The sequence below is a fragment of the Furipterus horrens genome, unplaced genomic scaffold (assembly GCF_987537825.1).
Source record: "Furipterus horrens unplaced genomic scaffold, mFurHor1.1.pri manual_scaffold_2, whole genome shotgun sequence".
NCBI classification, from domain to species: domain Eukaryota; kingdom Metazoa; phylum Chordata; class Mammalia; order Chiroptera; family Furipteridae; genus Furipterus; species Furipterus horrens.
In genome coordinates, this window is record NW_028327172.1 from 188011692 (window position 1) to 188030852 (window position 19161).

General features: G+C 36.3%; 1 protein-coding gene across 1 annotated transcript; it reads left to right on the forward strand.

Moving 5' to 3' along the window:
• Positions 1–8528: 8528 nt before the first annotated feature.
• On the forward strand, positions 8529–17665 carry CNGA1 (cyclic nucleotide gated channel subunit alpha 1). Its single transcript, XM_090268176.1, has 8 exons — positions 8529–8641; positions 9499–9615; positions 10594–10656; positions 12512–12553; positions 12626–12739; positions 14019–14126; positions 14864–14970; positions 16251–17665. Exons 1-8 carry the CDS (start codon positions 8535–8537, stop codon positions 17663–17665), a joined length of 2073 nt encoding a protein of 690 aa, XP_090124302.1. The 5' UTR covers positions 8529–8534.
• Positions 17666–19161: the final 1496 nt, after the last annotated feature.

Genomic DNA, 19161 nt, shown 5'->3' on the forward strand with positions numbered 1-19161 from the left:
CTGTTGCGGAGCCAGCAAAGCCTGTTGTGGATGGTTGCACAACTCTGGGAGCATTGTTAAATATTAGGAGACAATCTAAGCTCTGCAATTGGCTACTGAGATTGGGAAAGGACTGGAAAATACTATTTTAAAGCATAAAAATACTGACACAAATTATTTTTGCTACTAAACAAAATCCCATGTTAAAGTACTACATATTTTTCTCATTGAAAAATTAATTAGGAGAAAAGACAGAACACAGAGAAGGAAGCAAAAATACTTATGCCACCACTAAAATCTTAGCTATTTACCATTAAGATGCTTATGTTTTTTCATGCATGTGTACACAATTTCTAATTGAATAAGGTGATATTATAAATATTGCTTAACAATTTGCTTTTATTGCTAACATTATATCATGAACATTTCTATAAGTTGGTAAATAATATTTTTTGAGAAAAAATTTTAATATTTATTCTTTTATTATAAAATTAATATATGCTCCTCATATAAAATCCAAACAATATAGTGATCTATTCTCCAGAGGTAACTATTGATTACAGTTTAGTGCATTTTGTTCTGCACTTTTTATGAGGCCTGACTTGTACTGGTTGCTTTGGCAGATTAGAATACCTTTTTAAGAAAAATTTTGCAATAGAACATCATATATTTTAAGAAGGTATATACTTCACTTATTATTATAAATATAGCAAAAAATGTATAAGTAACAAATACATAATTTATAGCCATCTTTTGGGACATTCACACAGAATTCCACTCTAGAAAGCACCGATATACAGGTATCCTTATACATATTGAATCAATTTTGGCCATCTTCAAATAATTAATGGTGTGGGTGCTCTGTGTTACATAGTATGTAGTTGTCCTTATTTGAAGATGATAGTTTAAAATCTAAGTACTCTCTTCCATGCAGCAATCTGTTTGCTGATACATCTCCTAGGGCAAGGGGAATAAAGGAAAGAATAAATAAATGGAACTACATCAAATTGAAAAGCTTCTGCATGGCTAAAACAAACATCAGCAAAATGAAAAGGGAACCAACTGTATGGAAAAACATATTTTCCAATGATACCTTGGACAACGGTTTAGTCTCCAAAATATATAAAAAACTCATATGACTCAACACCAGGAAGACAATCCAATTAAAAAAATGGACAAAGGACCTGAACAGACATTTCTCCAAGGAGGACATTCAGAGGGCCCATAGACATATGAAAGGATACTCAACATCACTAGCCATCAGAGAGATACAAATTAAAACCACGGTACTACCACACACCTCTCAGAATGGCCATCATTAATAAATAAACAAACAACAAGTGCTGGTGAGGATTTGGAGAAAAGGGAACCCTAGTGCAGTGTTGGTGGGAATGCAGACTGGTGCAGCCACTATGGAAAAGAGAATGAAATTCCCTCAAAAAATTAAAAATGGAACTGCCTTTTGATCCAGTGATCCCACTGCTGGGATTATACCCTAAGAATCCTGACATACCAATTTAAAAGAACCTATGCACCCCAATGTTCATAGCAGCATTATTTACAATAGCCAAGTGTGGAAAACAGCCTAAGTGCCCATCAGTAAACGAGTGGATCAAAAAAACTGTGGTACATTTACAAAATGGAATACTATGCAGCAGAAAGAAAGAAGGAACTCCTGCCTTTTGCGACAACATGGATGGAATTGGAGAGTATTATGCTAAGTGAAACAAACCAGGCCGTGAAAGACAAATACCATATGATCTCACCTATAAGTGGAACCTAGTGAACAAAACAAACAAATGAACAAAATAGAACCAGAGTCATGGAAATAAGGAACAAACTAACAGCTACCAGAAGGGAGAGGGGAAGGGGAGAAAGGGAGAAAGAAGGGAAAGGTCCAGTCAAGAAACAAGTATAAATGACCCATGGACATGGATGACAGATTGAGGACTGACTGCAGGAGGGTGGGTGGACAGGGCATAGGACAGCAATGGAGGAAAAATTGGGACAACAGTAATTGAACAACAATAAAATTAAAAATTTTTTTAAATGTTCAAAAAGCGGCCAGGTAACTATTTATCTAAAACACAGTGGAGGCATTTCTGTCTCAGGTGGGAGGTTGGGTCAAGTGACACTTGGGGTTATAACTGCTTCTGGGTTTTTGCGATTCTACCCTGCAGAGGTCATTGTACCTTGTAATATGAACCAAATGACAAAAAACAAACAAACAAAACAAAAAAACACTCAATTTAAAATATAAATATTATGTCAAAGCATATCAATTATTTCTGTCACTTAAGACATTTAGTGTTACTTGTTTAGACACGCAACATATGTAGCCTTTGGTTTATTTTTTACCCTTGAGATCTTGTTGTCCTCAAATTTAAAGGTGGGTTACTAAAATGGTACACTAAAATCATGAAGACTTTAATATTAAAATTCAAAAATGTTTTTGATTTCTCAGTTCTAGTACAAAGGATTTTTTGGAAACTCACAGTGTAATAAAGAAGTAAAAGACACAGATGTCAACATTGTGCATACTTTAGTTCATATCTACTATGTTTGGTGTGCTGTCTGGCTATTATGTGATCATGGCAGATTTAGTATGTTTTCTGAGTCCCAGGTCTCTTTTCTCTTGGATAAGAAAACCTAAGGACAATGCTCACTCCATAGTTTTGTGGTGAGAATTACACACTTTATGCCTGGTATGTAGTAAGAACCCAGTAAATGGTTGCTTCTATTATTACATTAAAAAAATACTGTCATCACATTAATAGACTTTTTAATTTTTTCATTTTTTGGATGCCACTATCTTTCTTATATTTTAGAAAATAAAGGTAAAATTTGCATATAGCAAAATGCATATATATTAAGGGTACAATTTGATGACTTTTGATCAATGTATACTTTCGTGTAACCATCTCCCACTTGCATTCCAGGAAGTTCCCTCATGCCCGCGTCTAGTAAGTTCTCACTGACCTCTCCCCACCCCAGACAACTACTGTTCTGATTTCTATCACCATTAATAGTTTTGCGTGTTCTTGAATTTTATATAAATAGAATTATAAAGTATATACCTTTGAGTCTGGCTTCTTTGCCTCCAAGTAATGGTTTTGAGGTTCATTTATGTTGTATCAGTAGTTCACTCCTTTTTATTACTGAAAAGTATTTCATTGTATGAAGCAGTTTGTTTATCCATTTTCCTATGCATGAAAGTGTGGGGTGTTTCCATTTGGTGATTCTATAACTATTGCTGCTACTACCTTTCTTGTACAAGTGTTTTTGTGTTCAAATGATTTTATTTCTATTGAGTAAATACCTACAGTGGAATTACCAAGTAACAGAGTAGATATATGCTCATCTTTGTAAGAAACTGCCAGTTTGCCAAAGAGGCTGTAACTTTTTCCTTTCCACCAGAGATGTGAATGACATCTGATATTGTCAGTCTTAAATTTTAGCCATTGTACTGCGTGTGAAATGATATATCATTGTGGTTCTAATTTTTATTTATCTGATGACTAATGATGTTAATCATATTTTTATGTTCTTATTGGCTATTTTTATATTTTCTTTAAGGAAAGACTTGTTTAAGTTTTTTGTCAATATTTTTATTGATTGTTTTTCTTTTTATTGTTGATTTGTACAAATCCTTCATTTGTTATAGATGTACTTTTCGTATAAATATGCTGTGAATTTGCTTGTGAATATTCTCTGTGGCTTGCCATTGCATTTTATTTTCTGTCTTTTGATGAGCAAAAGTTTAAAATTTTTGATATCCAATTCAATTGAAATTTTCTTTTAGGTTTAGTGCCTTTTTTTGTGTTGTCTCTAAGAAATCATGGCTACCCCTACATCTTGAAGATATCCTCCTATGATTTCTTCTGGAAGCTTTATAATCTTCACTTTTATATCTAGGTCTGTGGTGCTGATGACTCACTTTCTTAGACCAAACAAGTAAGGATCCTTTCAGTCCTCTTTTCAATTAGGCCCCAACCTTGGGTTCTGTTCTTGACCCACTCATTACAGGCTTAGCAAGAGTCCTGCTAAGTTAGTTTAGTGAAAATCCTCCAAACTTGATCTGATCAACCTTAATATCTAGCAAAATTCCCTCTAGCCTTGATGTTTTCTCTTATTAATTAATTTCCATCCATTGACACTCCCCTCCCTCTGCCGCCAGCTATAAAGGCCCATTTGACCTTGTATTCAAAGTTGAGCCCAATCTCTCTCCCCTATGAAGAAACCCCATTGTAGTAGTTTCCCCTGAATAAGGTTGGTCTTACCATCATCAAGTGTCATAAATAAGTATTTCTAAATAGTCCTCTTTGAATTAATTTTTGTTGTGGTGTGAGGTAGGTGTTAAGATCCTTTTGTTTTTCTTTTTAAAAATAGAATTTACTTTTATTTGCACACTAAAGCTGCAGTATTTTCAACGTCCCAAAGAGAAATGTGCAGTAATTGACAATTTCTTGGTGGAACAAAGACTTCTAGATGAATATGTACCATTAATTGTTGTTATTCCTTTCTAGTTTCCTTACATTTTCATATTTCCTTGGCTTCTGATTAAGCAGGACAGTTTTGGGGAGGAGACAGGTCAGGTTGTCTGGTGTCAGCACTTATAAATACCCCTGACTCTCTTCCTAGTGATTTGCACCTCTCTTTCTATTTCCCCTCCCTCTCCTTCCCCAAAACTCCATGCTTCATGCCTTTGTCGATTGATCACATAACATTTTCTTTATAAACATTTTCTCCCATATGTTCTTAAATTCTTATAAGCAACATAGTTATGTCATAGCAAGGTATTTTATTTTTGTAATAAAAGTACATTTATTTTGTGGCTCCTACTTTACTACTTAGATTTCATTGAAAGATTAAGTCATTATGGTAATGAATTATGTTTATGGTACATAGTTAGGACTTGAGCAGGATTGATTCCAATGTAATACTGCAAAGCTTTACTCTGTGTCAGGTTTGTGTTCTACTGCTTCTGGATGAACTTACCCAGAGAGCTTACAGTCTGGTAGAGTAGGTAGACATGTCAGTTCTGGTGCATTAGCCTGTGTGAGTGTGGAGAGGTAGAGAACTATGGCTACAAACAAAAGAATGTGTTGAATTCCTGTGTCCAAGTAGTCACTGAATACTTCTAAACTGATTTTTGAAGAACAAATAAAATTTTTCCTGGAAAAACAAAAGGAGTCAATAATTCTATATCAAGGAAACAATAGGAGTAAAGCTATTATTAAACAAAGATACATAAAACCCAAAAACACAACTGTCTGATACATTATCAAATGTGCGTAAAGCACAGGAATGGCTAAAGTGAATTAAGGTTCCTGGATTTTTAGAAGCCTCAGTACTCCTTATAATGATTGGTTCTATATTTGATAGGCTATCTCTAAAAAAGCAAAAGGAATCATTGTTAAGCTTACCTTTCTTCACGTTCCTTCTAGTGCTTTTAAAGATGGAGTGCACATAATGATGATTTTGCTCACTTCAATAAAAGAGCCATGAATACATTTAAGGAGACAATATTTTCATTGTCCTAAAAGGTTAGACTAATGTAAACATTTTCAATAAATTCTAGAATTTATTATAATGTACACCTTCAAATGCCAGCAGAAATCACGGGTGTTTCGTTATGCCAACATAAAATAGTCTTGCATAATAGAACTATAGGAGGCAAGTCAAAAAACATGGTTTGACCATTAACATCCCTCCTATATTTTTTCCAAACAACTAAAACAAAGTTCTCTGATTTTTGCTTTCCCACTTCATTTTCCTTCTCTCTCTCTTTCCACTTTTCTTTCTCTCTTTTTACGTTCCCATATCTGTCCTCTTCCTCTACTCCTTTCTAATTTTGACAACAATTTCAACATTCCATAGCACCCCATGTACTGAGAATCAGGACCAAAAAATCTGTTTATTTCAGAAACTAAATGGCACACTTGCCCTTTCAATAGAAAGCTTTAATTCTGTGAACTAACACGTTCATTGGAAGGGATGAACCAATAGGACCTCCTAGACTAACCCCCCAGGTATGACATCAGAATAGCATCCCAGAACTAGCCTGCTGGGAAATTTCTTCCTCACTCACAATCTGGAAGGTGGGCAGGGAGGAATCCCCCGCTAGAAATGTGTTCAAGAATGTGCCATATTAAGTGTGACTTGGGGATCAGGAAGCCACTTCCGCTGCAATTCTTGCTTCAAGAGCCACTCTGTTCCTGCTAGACCTATACCAGCATAAACTGGATATTGTGCCTCCAGCTCTCAGAAAGCTAGTGACTGCACAGGGATGGATGCCTCAGGAACCCAGAGTCTCCCAGGCTGTTCTTGCTGGCAGCCAGAATAGAGGTGGAAAAACTATTGTCTTCACTTCGTTTCCACCTTCCAAAGCTCATAAAAGTGAATTGAATCGACTAGACCTAAGTGGCACACAGAGTCTGAGCTGCAAAGGAGTTTGGGAAATGTATATTTTTAGCTCTTCCAGTCTTTGCAAATCATGAAAGCACACTAAGAGAGAAAAATGGATGCTGTGTGCAAACTCACCAAGTTTACTATGCCAAGAATCTTTTCAAAATTGCTGTAAATTCAGAAAGTTTTCATAGCTTCTAATGAAATTTCATGTGAGTATAGTTTTAAGTTAAAAAATAAGATTTGTTCACTTAATCATTTATTAAGTACCTATTATGTGCAGGCATTCTGCATGGTTACAAAGGTCTCTATCCTTGAAATCATGTGTACAAGAATTTACCATAGAGCAAAATAATTGAGACATGTACAAAATGCAGTGGCAGAGAAGGGAAGGAAGTGATTAGCTCAGTCAAGAGTGGGAGTCAGTGAGGAGTTGTCCTTGACTTGGCCTTGAGCAATGGGTAGTACCCTTCTAGGACACCAGGGAGGTGAACTTCCCAGGCGGATGGAGTGCGTGAACAAAGGTACAGAGGTGTGGAAGAGTATGGCTCAGTATGGAAATTGAAGACAGATCACCATTTTGTTCCTTAGGAAGAATCTGTTTTCATACGATAGCCCAAGTATTAAAAAATTATTATATGAGTTATAAATGTTCTGTTTAATTAGAAAACACCATTCCCATTTTAAAAACATGTAACGAACAGAAAGCCTTCTAAAATTATGTGTCACTGATGAACTGGTTTAGTAAATAAGTGAATTAGGTATTGAGCACATAATAATTATATAGCATCATAATAGGCATGAAAGGGGATGAAAAAGAACTTTAGGAAATTGTCCTTAATTCCAAGACTTGTAAATGAATGGAGGCACTAAGGCATATACCAGAAAACTATTAAAATATAAAATTAGAGAGTAAGGTGTTATTAAAAATATTAACAGATTTTATAGTTGTTGGACAATCACCATCAAAAGGGATGCTGGCTATAAACAGCTGGTCCTTCTGTATCGGTGTGTACCTTGAGCAAGCAGCCCTGCTTGAGTGTATATGATTCTGTAACCTAAAGGTCCCTGGGCCCACAGAGTCTTTGGATCCAAATAAATTTGCATATAATTAACAGCACATATAATTCCTCTTCCTGCTCACCTGTACCCAGAGGACCACCTTAAAAGTCTTCCTAGGGTTTTTCAGGGAATTCTTTAAGGGCTGCATCACATGTGCTGTCTTTTGTGGAGACAGGTATGCTCTTTTAAGCGGTGCTCATGGAAGATGAAGGCCCCTCCAGCCCCAGTTGATCAAGGAAAGCAGGGGTTTAGAGGAGGAACATTCTCTATTCTGCAACCCAGACCCCTGCATGGTAGCCAGAGGATCAGCAGGGAACAGCATCTTTGTCATGGTTTCTGGCTTCTCAAGGTGGGTACCTTCAGAATTGGGGAGAGGGAACTTCTGAGCATCATGGACAGAAATCATCCACTGAGAGCAGTTGAAGCAGGCCAGGGGAGGCAATATGATAGACATAAATAATATGAGCATGGTATATGCTGGAAGGAGCTGGGAAGTGAATCAACATTTGGCCCAGCTCATTCTACCTGATCTTAGGAAATGTATACCCAGAAGAGAGTTTAGGCCAGTGTTTCTCAAAATATGTTGCTTAGACTATATGTATCAAAATGATTTAGAGGACTTGTTAAAAATGTGGATCGGCTGCGTCCTTATTTACTCCATAGTGGATACCACTCAAGACCCTTCTTTTCTGAATGCCTATAGACATTCACAGCTGATTACAACCATTTTGTATTTTATTTTATTAGTTTTTATTGTTGCTTAATTGTGAGATCCCTCTCATTTTGCCCAACACCCACATTGCCTGAGTATTTCAAAACTGGGTAAATCCAAAATTTAAAAAACAGTGCTTATATCTGCTATTTTCTTGAATCTTGAAAAATACACTAAACACTGGAGAGTGCTAACTAAGGGCTTAGGTCATGTTTGTATTCTGTTAAAGAATAATTCCCATATATAACTGGAAATGAAATTGTTGCTACAGCCTTAGAAGAATGGTAGAGTGAAACTTTTTGTTATATATGTAAATATATTAAAAAATCATCTTCTTAATAAGCATTTTCTCTCCCCAGATATTAAAGTAACCATGAAGAAAAATATTATCAATACACAGCACTCTTTCATAAACATTCCCAATGTGATTGTACCACATATGGAAAAGGAAATAAGAAGGATGGAAAATGGAGCATGCTGGTAAATATGCATTTTCTATGCATTTTTAATGCCAGCCACAGTTCTCAAATTTAACTAGGCTTAATCTCCATTTAGCTTAATTTGTACCCTTGAACTTCAGGATTTATTTAATGTAGTAAATTTACTTAAACTTTGAAACAGCATGTCTTATATAACAAATAAACATAGATATTATTGTGTCCATTATTTAGAAGCTCCTATGCAAAATATTTCCTTAGTCACTGGCAAGACCTTTCCTCATGGGACATTTCAATTCTAAAGGGATAAAGTTTCCATAGATAAATGTGAAACAAATACACAATGCAAAATGCTACCATGTTTTAAAAGTATAATTTAAAACAGTTACCTTATAAATGAAGAGAACGTGTATACATGTGGTTGAATACATTTTTAATGGAAGGAATGCTTTTACAGGTTAGTCCATACAACTGTATAATATGACCTAAAACACAGATATCACACTTTCTATTTGGTAGATATTACCATCAATCAATACATCAAAAAATAGAGTTGTGGACGACCTAGAAAGTATTTTCTTAATTCCATGTATCTCACTGAATTGTGCCTATAATTGTATGTGTTCTGTACAGTTCTCATTTCACTCTAATTAAAATTTGCTTTTGGGGATTGAGGGATAAGGGGTGGGTGGGGTGGGGGGAGAACAATGGCGGAAAAAGCGGGACAACTGTAATAGAAAAAAGAATGAATAAATTTAAAAAAAAAGAACAAAACTTGTGTGTGTTAGTTTGAGAGGGAAGGAGAAGAGATGAGGCAACACTCCCCCTAATGAGAACAGCTGTTCCTCCACAATGGTTTAGAACATGATCTAATCATCTCTCCCTCCCATTGGATGGCAGCTCCCTTTCTGACGATGATGGCAGTGCCTCTGTATTTGAAGACTCTGAGAGTGAACCCCCCCATGCAAGGAGTTCCTTCGGAAATAATTCACACAGAAGGGGAGGACCACCAGAGAGGTGAGCAGCATGATCTTCCCTCCATAATGGTTTTTAAACCATTGTTTAGATGAAAAGAACATCTTTCACTTAGTGGACTTGGCAAATGCTCCTGCTCCTGCATCACTGTGCAGGATCTTGGGAGGAACTTGCTACTTCTGTTCCTGACTCTTTTCTTTTCTTGGGCAACTGCTACTGCCTGATGTCCATGGGCCTCCAAGTCATAAAACCTCTTGCAGATCATTTTCCCAGAGACATGTGTCTGTCTCTTAAGAAAACTCACATCCCAGTCCTCTCTGACTTCCTTTTCCTTTCTGATCCTTCTTCTAGGGTTCTGAAGCAGTTGTATGTGAGAAGCGGGGGGTTGTCATTTTTTAAAAAGCTGTATTCCATTTGACCCTCCTTTTAGGGAAGTAGAGCACTGGAGTGAATAGCAAGAAAAGAAAAGCTTAATGTCCTTCATAGGGAATAAGCAGTTATGGAAACTTCAAACATGTCGCTCTGAGGGTGTGGGCCAGTATGGTGTTTCTGTGAGTCAGGGTCCCATCCTATGGAACATAGTCACTGTTTTTTTGTTTTTTGTTGTTTGTTTGGTTTTTGCTTTTTCTCCCTCCTTTTCTTCCTTCTCTCCTATTTCTCTTTTCACTGACCACCTCCAGCTTTTCCACTATTTTCATTTGTCTTTCTTCCCCTTCCTATCTTCCTAAGCCTAAGAATTAGGTCTCTTCCTGGGAGTTAGCAGCATTAAGCTGGCTCACTAGAGACCAAGAAAGATGATTTTTCTTGGTGTGAGAATTGATCAAGAGATGTGTACCAATCGCTTTGGTTCATGGCATGCTCTTTGGTAACTTGTGCTTCATGGAGGCTCTGTATTTTCAAAAATTGTCTAGACAATCATTAGTAATAAATAGAAACTGAAAATAATTTGTTCTTTAAGACTGTTTGCTTACCATGGACATTATGACCACTATGATTTCACTGTATTTTTTCATTTCCTAGGGAGCAGTACCTGCCTGGTGTCATCGCACTTTTCAACATTAACAACAGCAGCAATAAGGAGCAGTAAGTACATATACAATGGAAAGCTAAAGCTTTGTTAATAAAGAAAACCAGTAAAAACGAAGGGATATATCTGAACCTGTTCTGGGACAGGTATTTATTGGACAAACTCTATCTAATACAATGGCAGTGATATTGTTATTTTGTTGTTTATGTACTTCTGAAAAATGTGGCTACCCATACTAAAAGTAGTGTGTATGTATTTGAATACTGCAAATTACAGTTAGGGGACCCATCTCTCTTTGAAGGGTAAACACTGCCACTGGTTTCTGTTACTTCTAGATCCTGTCATCCCTGGTGCTCTCAGGGAACCCAGTTCTATAGCAGCATCTTCTCCTATCAGCTCTGGAGCATGGAAGACGATACCACTGAGCTTCTCGTGCCCCCATCACCAGCTTATCTCTTATCCCTTTTTTATCCTTTGAGCCTTGTTAGGGAACGTAATCAATTGGTGGGCTATCTTCCTTATGTAGTATGTCCACTTTAGCACACCACTCTCTGAGCCTTTTTGATACCTTCTTCTCCCACCTGACATGGCATTTTGTAATTTCTGTTTCACTTAACATGAGCCCTCGCTTTTTCTGAGCTTCCAAGAACCATCTGAGCAGTATGTCAGTACCATCTCCCAGGAATGATGTTAGGGTGTTAAATTCTGAATCACAGGTGTGTGCTCCCCTAGTGATAAATTCTCGCTTTTTCAACTTTATGTTTTGTTCCCATTTACACAGGATGACCGTAGATGCCAAGCCTCACTTTTGTCAATTTTATCTCCTATTTTTCCTCAATAGCAGCTTTCCACTTCTTCTGGGTCACTTGTACCCAGACAAGATTTATTGGTGCATTTGCAACTGAAAATCTCCCCTGCTTTCACATCATCCCTCTTCTTCTCAATGTTGCCAACTCTTGCTCATACTTGGGAGCCTAGGTTTAGGCCTGCCTCCCTTCACAGCCTTCTCTGATGGTCCTGGTGATAGGGAGTTGCCTGTTCTTTCATGTCTGAATAATAAATCTTACCAAGACATTCGGGCCGACAATGGAAGCCTGCTGAGACCTTAGGTCTGTCTGTCTGACTCTAGAATATATTTTTCTGCTAGATGAGAAAATCAATCATAGAAAGAGGTTCTCTAATCACATAATCCCCACTTAAGAAAAAATTTTATATAGAAAAAATGATCTCAAGTTCAGTGAATGATTCTAAGAATTAGGATTCCACTGTGTTACCACAGAACTTTTTGACTACTCATAAAAAAAAAATTGCTTCAGGCAGGATTAACCCTCTACAGAAAACAGATGGCATTTTCTTGAAATTCTCAAAACTCTTATTCAAGGGTAAATTTAAGTAATATCAAGAAACACATTTTAAATAATTTTTAATAATAATTTTTAATTGACTTTAGAGAGAGAGAAGGAGAGGAGAGAAACATTAGTTGTTTCCTGTATGTGAACTGACTGGGAATGGAACCCCCAGTTTTGGTGTATCAGGGACTATGCTGCCATTAACTGATTCACCAGGCCAAGGCTAAATGATTTTTAATATACATTGAAAGTTTGAAAGCGCATTCTTTTACAAGCTGTTGTATCTTAAATTTCTCTCCTTGAGTTTATGCCTTTACCCACTTCCATTTTCTTCAGTTTCCACATTCACCTACCCAAGAATTTTTGTTTGCTTTGTTACCTGGATGCATGTACAATTTTTTGTAGAACTCTCCATTAGGAGACCAGATTTCTGGCTTCTGAGCACAGGGGCAGGTCTTTGAATATAAAGCTGAGAATTCTTGCTCAGTGGAGAGAAACATAAGTAAAAATGGAAGTCAGAATGTAATTTGATTATGTGACAGAGATATTGTTTCTTCTCTAGAGAGCCAAAAGAAAAAAGGAAAAAGAAAAAAGAAAAGAAGAGGTAAGTTAGACTTCCACATTTTTCTGCCCATAACATTTTTGTATTTTAATACTTAATATCACATTTTTTCAGCAAGTTAGATGATAAAAATGAAAATAAAAATGACCCAAAGAAGAAAAAGAAGAAAGAAAAGGACAAAGAGAAGAAAAAGAAAGAGGAAGAGAAAGCCAAAGATAAGAAAGAAGAGTAAGTTGTTTTTTTTTGTTTTTTTTTTTTTTACTCTCATTGAAATTAAGAATGCTTTTGTGTTGGGTTTTAGATACAGGGATAATTTCCCAAAACTTTATAATAAAGAGGCCCTGTGTAACTACTAAATAAGTTGTTATTAAGTGTAGATTAAAAATTTTTAATTTTCTAAAATTAACAATAGAAGCATTATTCTTAGTTTTCTCATCAAGAAATTTCATTGTTATCATTAATTCCTTTTCCCAAGCACTGATAAAGATAAACTTATCACTGGGAGATATTTAGCCTCCTAGAAGAATTGGATTTCTAGGATCTTACCATAAATTAACAAATTTAAATATAAATTTAATTTCATTAACATTTTTGCATAATAAATACTGTATAGCAAATATTCCAAAGTAAAGAAGTCTCATTGCAAAAGCGATCCCTAATTTCAAAAACAGAAACACCAGCCATTTGAAAGATCCTTTTTAAAGCAAACACCTGAGAGTTAGAATTTCACAATGGTAAGGCTGAGTGTTAGATGCAAAGCTCTCTTTTTACTTTTTATTAAAGGAGAATTTGTTTTCTAAACTTACTTAAAACTTTTTACCAGACAATGGTTCAATCATTTGTGCCTGTTAGAAAGTTGTTGAAGTTTGTATAAAGGGAAAAGTTTTTAAAAATATAGGCTTGATACTAGAAAAAATTAAAATATTTTATTTGATCATATATTTTCTTTCTCCCTTCCTCTTGCCCACTCCTGTCTCTTTTAATCCTTTGTACGTGACTTTTGAACAAGCAGTTTTATTAGATTGTGTTATATTCTTCTTTCCACACAGATTAGAAAGAAGCCACAAGTTCCCCCCTCACAGTGTAGTGCCTGATTGTTCTGTTACCTGGTAGGGGGCATGGCAAAGCCAGCATTCCCCACCACTTATAACCTACCAGAGAGTTATGTGAAATGTCTAGAGTTTGACATAATCTATGCCGTGATTCTTCCTTTGTGGCTGAAGTGATAGAAGTGTCTGCAGCATCACAGTAAAACAAGGGCTTTAATAAAAGTCTAGTATATGGTTTAATGTAAGACTAGTAATTTAACTATCTAGCCACCCTTCACTAACTAGTTTCTTATGACTAGTGCACTGATGCCAAGCTAATCTTCCCACTACAGAGTAAGTTTCTCCAGCTTCTTTCTGCTTCATTAATTGTGGGTGTTGGGTATAAGCATATCTGATAGGTGAAATAAGAATGTTCTTGTTTCTTGGTAACTTTCTCCTTTGTTTCTAATTGCTGCCAGAGAGAAGAAAGAAGTCATCGTTATTGATCCTTCGGGAAACACATACTACAACTGGCTGTTTTGCATCACCTTACCTGTCATGTACAACTGGACTATGATTATTGCAAGGTGTCTATATATTTTTGTGGATCTCAGCCCACTTCCAGTTTCCAAGTTAACTGACTTAACAGTTTGGTCTAGAGCTCTTCAGGACATACCTCTTTTTTCCAACACAGGTTATAAAAGTTGTATTATTCTCAATGTGTTTTTATAAGATCAAGAGTAAGTGTTAATCATTCCCAATAAACTTGGAAATCTACTATGAGGATGAGGGGATGAAGACTTTAAAACTTTTGATTGCTTAACCATATAATTAGAACTTTGGGGGAAACTTTGTTTTCCTTGCCAAGGGTAGAAAAAGATCAAGGATGTAGGTTGTTTTAGAGCAAGGTGTGCTTCCCAAATGACTTTTATGGTTCCCTGTCTATTAGACATTAAACAGCTTAGCCATCCAGGACCAAGCATAATTTCCTAAAGCATTTTGTGTACTGACAGTCAATATAAACCTGGTTGTTAATGTGTATGATCCAATGTATTTGACTTTAGCTCTAGGCCATTTATTCTTACCTGATGTTTTAATAAAGCTGACTAGTATAATTGAAGAATGTTGGAATTCAGAAGTATGGGAAAACTAATCCAACTACTCCAATTTTGGAAAAGATTTGGGAAAGCCATGGTTGATTCAATGCACTCTAGGGACCCTCTTAGACTTATACTTCTCATCGGGATCAAATTATACAAAAAGAACTTTTAATACTTAAGGTGGCCCCCATTTTATTTTAGTTATACAAGTTTTTCTTTTACAGAGCATGTTTTGATGAACTCCAGTCTGATTACCTACAATATTGGCTGGTTTTTGATTACTTGTCAGATGTAGTCTATCTTCTCGATATGTTTATACGAACAAGGACAGGTAAATATGTTCAGTTTGGGATATTTTGTCATTTCATGCTTTTATCTCTATAATATAATTTGAAAATTTCTAATTAAAGCAATCTTCAAAATAACCTCACATAAAAAGCACAATTGAGAGCAAGAGTACCATATTCCTACCCATAGGCTTTGGTCACTCCAACTGATTCAGAAGAATGTTTTTAGGCAACCTTTTGGATGTGATTGGTGGCTTTCCTCTGTTACCCTGTTCATTGGGTTTATGCCAGGTGAAAGGAATAGAGAGACCAGAAATAGTCTGTCAGCCCTGTAAGGAAAGGGAAATTGTCACCTACTAGGGAGATTGAAGAGCCATGGGGGAAAATGCCACTGTACTCAGCAGAGCTGAATTAGAAATTTTGTAAGAAACAGAACACACATTCTTAACTCTGTGGTCCATGGTGAGTCATTATTGACCAGAGGGCAGGATCTAATAATTCCCTACTTGAAGTATTTTTGTTAAGTAGATATAAGCTCATTGTTTCTACACTGCTCTCTGCATGAAAATGTAACCAGTGAACAAAGAGCATGGCTTTTAAAAATTGTTATGTAGAGTAGGGATATTCTCTAAATTTCAGTACACTGGAGCAATGTTTCAGTTGTTGAGTCCTATTTGCAGCTCTGATAGTCAGTAAAGAAGGAAAAACAAGTTCTTTTTTTAGTGAAATGTATGAGTGCTGAAATTCTGGGTTTAATACACTAAGGCCATGGTAGCAGTGTAGAAGGGAAGATCCCACATGTTTAAGAAAGCATGGGGGTGAGGGCAGTAGGCAAGAAGGAGATATGAAAATGTTGCCACCAAGGACAGTTCTGCTTCACATTGGAAGAGCAAGCAAGAATGTGCATAATAGTTAGATAGCAGAGCAGGTACCCAAATTTCAAAGGTGCGGTTAGGGTTCTGTCAAAAGAGTACTGTGAAGTATAAGCACAGTGCTCAGGTGTTCAGGAAGCTTTCCAAGAACATTGTTCATAAATGCAATGGCTTTGCCTGGATGGTGATACTGGATCTAGAGAGATTTATGTATCTCCATTGCATATAATTTCTCATTTCTGCACTACAAAGTTTTACTTTTTATTTCTGTAAAATAATATTTCTGTAGGTATATGTTGATTGGTACTCATGTCTTATTATATTACTAAAAGCATATTTATTGAACATGGGTTCTTGTTTTGAGCTCAATGAAGTTCATTAAACATCACTTTAAAAAACTCACAATAGCATAAAAGAAAAAACATTATATTTATTTATTTTTTCTATTTTAGGTTACCTAGAACAAGGCCTGCTGGTGAAGGAAGAGCTTAAACTTATAGAGAAATATAAATCAAACTTGCAATGTAAACTTGATGTTCTATCAGTGGTACCAACTGATCTGCTATATCTTAAGCTGGGGTGGAACTATCCGGAAATTAGATTAAACAGACTGTTAAGAATCTCTCGAATGTTTGAGTTCTTCCAGAGAACAGAAACGAGGACAAACTACCCAAACATCTTTAGGATTTCCAACCTTGTTATGTATATTGTCATCATCATCCACTGGAATGCATGTGTATACTACTCGATTTCCAAAGCTATTGGATTTGGAAATGATACGTGGGTCTATCCTGATATTAATGACCCTGAATTTGGCCGTTTGGCTAGAAAATATGTGTACAGCCTTTACTGGTCTACGCTGACTTTGACCACCATTGGTGAAACACCACCTCCAGTGAAGGATTCTGAGTATATCTTTGTGGTGATTGATTTCCTAATTGGAGTATTAATTTTTGCTACCATCGTTGGTAACATAGGTTCAATGATTTCCAACATGAATGCAGCCAGAGCAGAATTTCAGGCAAGAATTGATGCCATCAAGCAATATATGCATTTTCGAAATGTAAGCAAAGATATGGAAAAAAGAGTTATTAAATGGTTTGACTATTTGTGGACCAACAAAAAAACAGTCGATGAGAGAGAAGTCTTGAAGTATCTGCCTGATAAACTAAGAGCAGAGATTGCCATCAGTGTTCACTTAGACACATTAAAAAAGGTGCGCATTTTTGCCGACTGTGAAGCAGGTCTGTTGGTGGAGTTGGTCTTGAAATTACAACCCCAAGTCTACAGTCCTGGAGATTACATTTGCAAGAAAGGCGATATTGGCCGAGAGATGTACATCATCAAAGAAGGCAAACTTGCTGTGGTGGCAGATGATGGAATCACTCAGTTTGTAGTATTGAGTGATGGCAGCTACTTTGGTGAGATCAGCATCCTTAACATTAAAGGCAGCAAAGCTGGCAATCGAAGAACGGCCAATATTAAAAGCATTGGCTACTCAGATCTGTTCTGTCTCTCAAAGGATGACCTAATGGAAGCCCTAACTGAGTACCCAGATGCCAAAAGTATCCTAGAAGAGAAAGGGAAGCAGATCTTGATGAAAGATGGTTTGCTGGACATAAATATCGCAAGTGCTGGGAGTGACCCTAAAGATCTTGAAGAGAAGGTCATTCGAATGGAAGGGTCAGTAGACCTCCTGCAAACGAGATTTGCTCGAATCCTGGCTGAATATGAGTCCATGCAGCAGAAACTGAAGCAAAGACTAACCAAAGTTGAGAAATTTCTGAAACCACTTATTGAAACAGAGTTTTCAGCCATTGAAGGATCTGGAGTTGAAAGTGGGCCCACAGACTCAACACAGGACTGAAAAGCTAGCTATTATCAAGGATGTGCCTCATGATCTTTCTGGTGATGTGATTAAGTTGGAAGAAGAGGAAGATTTGGATGGGGAATTTTTCCATGAAGAAAATGGTCTTTTGGGTAGGGCACAAGGTCCACACACTTGCTTGTGAGGTTCTATGATTGAAGAATCATCATATTATGAGTTTCCACAGTGGATAATGTGCGAAGATATAAACAGATTAACTTGTCAGTATCTGTATCTTCTGATTTTCCCTCTCATATGCCCCCTTCATGTAATAATGTTTATAAAAGTGAACAAATGTCCCTCGCTTTCAGGCAATTTACCTTGTTGAGGAGTAACTGGGAAGTACTATGTACATCATGCTCAGGATACTATTTAAAAAGAATTAGAATGTAATAAAGCAAAATAAATTATAAAATTATAGTGCATATTTTTTATTTGAAAATTTAGTAGGGAGTTTAGGGTCTTGTAGAGATTCGGGGTCATTATAAGGATATTAATTATCATACCCTAGGTTTACAAAGTGTAATCAAGAGAAACTTCTTACTGATAAAAGCATTACAGATCAGACTTTACTTTACAAATATATGCATATATGTTGTAAATAGAAATAAATGACATTTTGTAGGATTTTTAAAATTGATTTTATAGAGACAGGAAGGAAGAGAGAGAGAGAGAGAGAGAGAAAGAGAGAGAGATTGGTTTGTTGTTCCACTTATTTATGCATTCATTTCTTGATTCTTGTATATACCCTGACTGAGGATCAAACTCACAACCTTGGTGTATCAGGACAGTGATCTAACCAACTGACCTACCTGGAGAAGGCAGGAATTTTTAATAATAAATTAAATTTTTTTCTGATTATTAAGGCCTGACAGCAGTGGCTAATGTCTTCCTGCTCTGACTGATCAGCAGTAAGAAAAAGGGATAAAATAATAATAATGCTGAGTGATTAACAAAGGAAATTGTTGTAATTTTAGAAAATGAAACCTGGAGTTCAATGGATCAGCATGGGCATCCCCTGGGAGCGTCTTAAAAATTCAGAATCTCAGGTCTATCTACCATGTCGGAATCTGCATTTTAATAAGACTGTTAGATGATTCATATCTGCATTAAAGCTTGAAAAGCACATATCTAGAGAACCAGGAAAGAGTTAATGGAAATGTGGTTTCGGAAAAGAAAAGAGACAAATATGACAAGTGTGTGGCCATGGAAGACATTGCTAATCCATCACACAACCCTTATTGCTGAACCTAGCCATGGTTCAAAATATTCTTCCTAACACAGATCACAGGAATTGATAATATATTTCTATTCCTGCCTATAATAACAGGATTTAACATAGCTTCTTGTTGATTTGACATGTCAGATGTTTATATGGACCTCAATCAGTGTGTCAGTGATAGAATTTATCCTTCTCTACCTATAGAATACACATTGGACTAATACATTGTGTCTCTGCAGTCTTAAGTTTCCCTTCTACATTTTGCCTTTCTCTT

Excerpts from the sequence above, each read along its gene's own strand:
- CNGA1 (XM_090268176.1), top strand. The coding sequence starts at position 8,535 with ATGAAGAAAAATATTATCAATACACAGCACTCTTTCATAAACATTCCC. Across the intron at positions 14,127-14,863 it reads TGGACTATGATTATTGCAAG|AGCATGTTTTGATGAACTCC; the intron begins GTGTCTATATAT and ends TTTCTTTTACAG. Across the intron at positions 14,971-16,250 it reads GTTTATACGAACAAGGACAG|GTTACCTAGAACAAGGCCTG; the intron begins GTAAATATGTTC and ends TTTCTATTTTAG.